The following is a 5,923-nucleotide window of genomic DNA, read 5'->3' on the forward strand; positions in this document are numbered from 1 at the left end:
CCTGACGAAAACGAGACGAGACGAGACGTAAATGCTGGTCATGTGACGATGACTAAAATACATTTATAATGCAATATCGTTGACGAATAAAAACGAGACTAAATGTGGTTTACAAAATAAAAATTATGCTAAAATGTCTCTTCATTTTTGTTGACCAAAACGAGACGAGACGAAATGTTATAACGTCACGACGAATGAGAGAGTTGTGCGTGAACCCATAGTTTCACACGCGCGGGTGATTTTTAGTTTCACTTTCTCTGGCAGCGCAATCTCAAACAGCCTAATATTTCGCCCTTGTGGAGGATAAAATTCGCTCTTCAGACCAATTTACATCAAGTAGAAAACACGAAGATATTATAAAGAGATCGATGGTCTCTTTCCTGCTCGTGTCCCACATCCCTCTCAGAGCGCAGAGTGTATATCACGCGTCTTTGTGTGGAAATATAAAACGAGTTTTTTTTAGTTTTTTTTTTTAAATAACCCCCAACCACCGCCGGTAGTTGGTCCATTACCACGGTGGTAAAAAAAAACTGCCACCGTCACAGCCCTAAATATACTAATAAGATAACCTTGTTTGAAATTCTATATTGACTGGGTTAAATAGAATTGCATTACTAAAAAGAGACTAAAATACAATTTTCATTGAGTAAAACTAGACTAAAATGTCATCAGTTTTCGTCGACTAAAACTAGACTAAAATGTCATCAGTTTTCGTTGACTAAAACTAGACTAAAATGTCATCAGTTTTCGTCGACTAAAACTTGACTAGACTAAAAAGAGTATGAACGTGACTAAAACTAATAAAAACTAAAACGACAGCTTGACACAAAGACTAGACTAAAACTAAAATTAAAACAGGCCGCCAAAAACAACACTAGTAAAAAGTGCTTCACGTACTAACAAGTTTTGTTTGGATGAATGAATAGGTTAATTCTGAGATGTTCAATAATATTTTTGACTGGAATAAAGCCAATTAATTTAGATTTTACCATTTATTTCATATAAGAACATCATCTCAGAATAAAACTCAACGAATGGCAATGATCCCATCACTTTCACAAATACATGCACTTTCCCGTAATTTGCTGTGATGAAAGCACGCGCCGAGAACATAAATATGGGACGTAATGTTCAATAACAAAAGTAAACAGCCCATGATGATGTATTGGTGTTTCAGTAATGGGCATTTCCCTGATTTCCAGCCCTGGCTCTACTGTGTGTTTGATGAGTACACACTGAGCTGCTGTTGCACAATAAGGCCGTTTTACTCCCGATATCCGCTGGGATGATGGGAGATAAAAGCTGCAGGACACAACAGTCTTCATCAGACGAGACTGAGAGCTGAAACTCAACACTATGCTTCGCTGCGTTTCATTCCTGATGTGTGTTCTGCACCTGCAGCGCTCCGGTGAGTGGACACACACTTACAACTCACTACTTCTGTCTCGTGTCCAGTCCAAATATCAAGATGCATTTACTAGATGAGTAAAATGACATAAGATATTGTCTTGTTTTCTGGGGGAATTAATCAAAATTAAGGGAGTTTTTGCTTAAAACACGCAAAATGATCTGCCAGTTGGGTAATAAAAAATAATGTTAATTCAAACAGAAACAAGATTATTTTTCTTAGCCCATTGGCAGATCATTTTGCGTGTTTTAAGCAAAAACTCCCTTAATTTTGATTAATTCCCCCAGAAAACAAGACATAATATCGTATGGCATTTTACTACTTTAGTAAATGCATCTTGATTTAAGAATAGTTAAGAAAAGTGTGCAAGTGCAAGTGTGATGTGAAATTATTCTGAAATGTGGAGCTACACTTAACTCATTCCCAGACAGCAACAGTGTCGGCCCAGATCCGGCCCACATCTGGCACACCTGGACTGCACACGGCCCGGGTGTGGGCCGACACTATGCTGCTGTGGGGCAGATTAGTTGTAGACGTGGTGGTCATCATATCTCTGTCTTGTTGTCTGCAGTTCTGGGAGCCGCTATCAGCCCGAAGCCGATCCTCATCAACGGCTCCTACATTAACCCCGAGCTGGGCAAGTATCACGCTCGACTGAGGACTCTCGCTCGCAGCTGCCTGGAGATGCGGGACAAACACGGCGTCACGGAGGGTGAGAGTGCTGACAGATCTCTGTTAGATTTCACTCTTAAAACCATCCTGAAAAACTCTAATATGCCTCCAGTCAAACGTTCAGACACACTTATTTATATTTCTCATCTTTTTTCTTTTTTAATCACATTTTTTAAATAAAGTGGAACCAAACACTCTTTGTTTTCTATGTGAATATCTAGTAAAGTGTGATGTATTCCTGTGATCAAAGCTGAATGTTCAGCATCATTACTCCAGTCTTCAGTGTCACATGATCCTTCACAAATCACTCTAATATGATGATTTGATGCTCAAGAAACATTTATGATTATTATCAGTGTTGAATTTTTTTTTTTTTTAACAATATATTCATTTTTAAAAAGTATTGTTAGTGCTGGAATAGAAGGAATAGTATTGAAAGGCATTAAACTGATTTAAAGCATTTAAAGTTTGTTGAGTGTCCAGAATGAGTAGAGCTGGAGTCTGGACAGAGAAGAAGCTCAAACACACGAGTGTGGGGTTACACTTTATTTTAAGGTGTCATTGTTACAGTGTAATTATACATGTAAGTACTGCATATTATTAATTAACCACATGTTCTTTACTATAGGGTTAGGGAAGGATTAGGATGTGTTGAATGCAATTATGCGTACTTTTGATTAGTTTGACATTATTTGGTCACTCCATAATTGTTGGGTAAAAAAAGGTAACACTTGGAAAGGTGACATTTTGTTGACTATAAATAACTTTGCAAAAGAGTGTAACTCTCATTAGAGTATTAGTAGACTGTCTGCTTAATATCTGCTAACTCTATATTGTGCTGGTCCTCCAACAGACAATCTACTGACTATAAGTAACTACATGTCAACTTATTCTAACTCGAACCCTACCAGTCTACTAATACTCTACTAATACTCTACTAACACTCTACTCTACTAATACTCTACTAACACTCTACTAATACTCTACTAACACTCTACTCTACTAATACTCTACTAACACTCTACTAATACTCTACTAACACTCTACTAACACTCTACTCTACTAATACTCTACTAATACTCTACTAACACTCTACTCTACTAATACTCTACTAATACTCTACTAATACTCTACTCTACTAATACTCTACTAATACTCTACTAACACTCTACTAATACTCTACTCTACTAATACTCTACTAATACTCTACTAACACTCTACTCTACTAATACTCTACTAATACTCTACTAATACTCTACTAACACTCTACTAATACTCTACTAATACTCTACTAACACTCTACTAATACTCTACTAACACTCTACTAATACTCTACTAACACTCTACTCTACTAATTCTCTACTAACACTCTACTAATACTCTACTAACACTCTACTAACACTCTACTCTACTAATACTCTACTAACACTCTACTAACACTCTACTAATACTCTACTAATACTCTACTAACACTCTACTAACACTCTACTCTACTAATACTCTACTAACACTCTACTAATACTCTACTAATACTCTACTAACACTCTACTAATACTCTACTAATACTCTACTAATACTACTAATACTCTACTAATACTCTACTAACACTCTACTCTACTAATACTCTACTAACACTCTACTAATACTCTACTAACACTCTAATGAGAGATAGTCGACATGTAGGTGCAACGTTACTTATAGTCAACAGAATGTTTTAAAGGGACCATCAGAATAAAGAGAGCGTGAGTAAGCCCGTTCTGAAAGTGTATCTGGGCTGTTTCTCGTCAGACGGCATGTACATCTTGAGCACAGCGAGCGGCACGTATTACCAGGCGTTCTGTGACATGAGCTCGGCGGGAGGCGGGTGGACTCTGGTGGCCAGCGTTCATGAGAACAACATCAGAGGAAAGTGCTCTACTGGAGACCGCTGGTCCAGCCAGCAGGGGAACGACCAGAACCGGCCCGAAGGAGACGGCTCGTGGGCCAACACACACACCTTCGGCACCGCAGAGGGCTCCACCAGCGACGACTACAAGGTAAGAGAGACCTCACACTTTTAGACTTTCTCAGTTTGTGTAAACCGACTTAAGGTTCAGAGTATTTCTTTTTCCCACATTCATTCCAGACAGCAACATAGTGTCGGCCCAGATCCGGCCCACATCCGGTACACATGGATTCCACACTGATCTGGGCCGACACTATGTTGCTGTCTCGGACACATATCTAGTACAATTATGTGGTTATGTTTCATTAATACAGAGTATATTTTTCCTTGATTTACCCTTAAAAAGAATGCAATTGAGATGTGACAACATCCCCCATAGGTGGAGTACATTATAACATGATCATATGACAGATTAAAATATTTTCTGATCTAATCAAACAAATATAAAAGACAAACTAAAATATTTTGTCAATAAAATACAATCATTGACTTTTTTTATATATAAAATAATGGCATTATTTAATAATTAAAAATAAACACATTTTTGAGTTTGACAACAAACACCGGAAAACACAGCTATACAGCATAGCTCAAATCATAATAATAATTAATAATTTCTGAACATTGACTCTCAGTCTTTATTCACCTTTTTCTCATGGTTTCTCAATAGAAGTCATAGAATAGAATATCATAGTTCTAATTGAGGCTCATTGTAACGCAGTGTGACAACATGCCCCGGTTAAACCCTGCTAGTGTCTTCTGCTGGTAGATCAGCATTAAACAACTATCTCACCTGTTAAATAACAGATATAAGATTAAAATAAGATCAGATTTGTCTAATTTTAAATAAACACAAAAAACAGAGATGAAAAATTAACATAAGAAATTGACTTTGCTGTGGTCAAATAAATATTCAGTGATATCTTCCAAAGATTTCTGAATGATAATTTTTTTTTTCTCTATATAGTGTTGATATGGCACCTAGTAAATACACCAAGTTTCGTCATGCATGTGTGGAAGTATTTAAAACAAGTGTGTGACAACTAGCCCCTCTCACTCCTACATCATCGACTCCACTGAGACTGAGAGTCTGTTACTGATAATCTGATGCCCGAATGTTTTCGAATCCCACAGAATCCAGGCTACTACGACATCCCTGCTCAAGACGTGTCCGTGTGGCACATTCCCAACAACGAGCAGCTGAGCAACTGGACGTCTTCTGCCATCCTGCGCTACCATACAGAGAGCGGGTTCCTGAGAGACACTGGAAACCTTTACCACCTATTCAAGGTCAGACACACTCTCCTGTTTGCAGTCGCCCAGCAGAATAAAGATCCAACATGCACGGATGTACTGCCTCTAAAGAGTCGGCCACATTTACACTGATGCTTGTTGACTGGATCCAATTTTTTGACAACCAGCCCAGACAACAACATAGTGTCGGCCCAGATCCGGCCCACATCCGTACGGTACACATGGATTCCCCACGGCCCGGATGTGGGCCGGATCTGGGCCGACACTGTGTTGCTGTCTGGGAGTTTACATCTAAAATGATCCCATATCTGACATCTTTTACACTAGCCTACACAAAACAACCCAAGGTAGATGTACTGACCTGGAAAAGCTTAGGCCGGAAAATAAGGTGTGATTTGCAATGGAAGCAGATGAAACAATAACACAAGCTTTTGCTTTCCACACCATATTTTAAAGTCCCCCTGTAGTCAATAATTGTATCCCTTAAAACTCATCTTTGATCACCAAAATTACACATTTAAGTGTTTTTCTTCATGTCTTAAAATATCGTGAATGTAACTCGACACCCTTTCCTCATTTAGTATACGCGGTTCTATGAATATGCAAATGAGCCCCGCCTCCACTCACTCGCTCAGCTCAGAGAT

The 5,923-nt window shown here is 38.5% G+C and overlaps 1 protein-coding gene across 1 annotated transcript in view; it reads left to right on the plus strand.

Annotated features, from left to right (window-relative positions):
• The first annotated feature begins 1,281 nt into the window (after positions 1-1,281).
• itln3 (intelectin 3) overlaps positions 1,282-5,923 on the plus strand; it is a 7,059-nt gene continuing 2,417 nt past the window's right edge. Inside the window, exons 1-4 of the mRNA XM_084431140.1 lie at positions 1,282-1,408; positions 1,980-2,120; positions 3,869-4,116; positions 5,160-5,315. Of these exons, the coding sequence (XP_084287266.1) occupies positions 1,357-1,408; positions 1,980-2,120; positions 3,869-4,116; positions 5,160-5,315 (597 nt within the window). The 5' untranslated portion in view covers positions 1,282-1,356. The remainder of the gene's footprint in view (positions 1,409-1,979; positions 2,121-3,868; positions 4,117-5,159; positions 5,316-5,923) is intronic.

The sequence above is a fragment of the Rutilus rutilus genome (assembly GCF_951802725.1).
Source record: "Rutilus rutilus genome assembly, chromosome: 14".
Lineage (NCBI taxonomy): Eukaryota > Metazoa > Chordata > Actinopteri > Cypriniformes > Leuciscidae > Rutilus > Rutilus rutilus.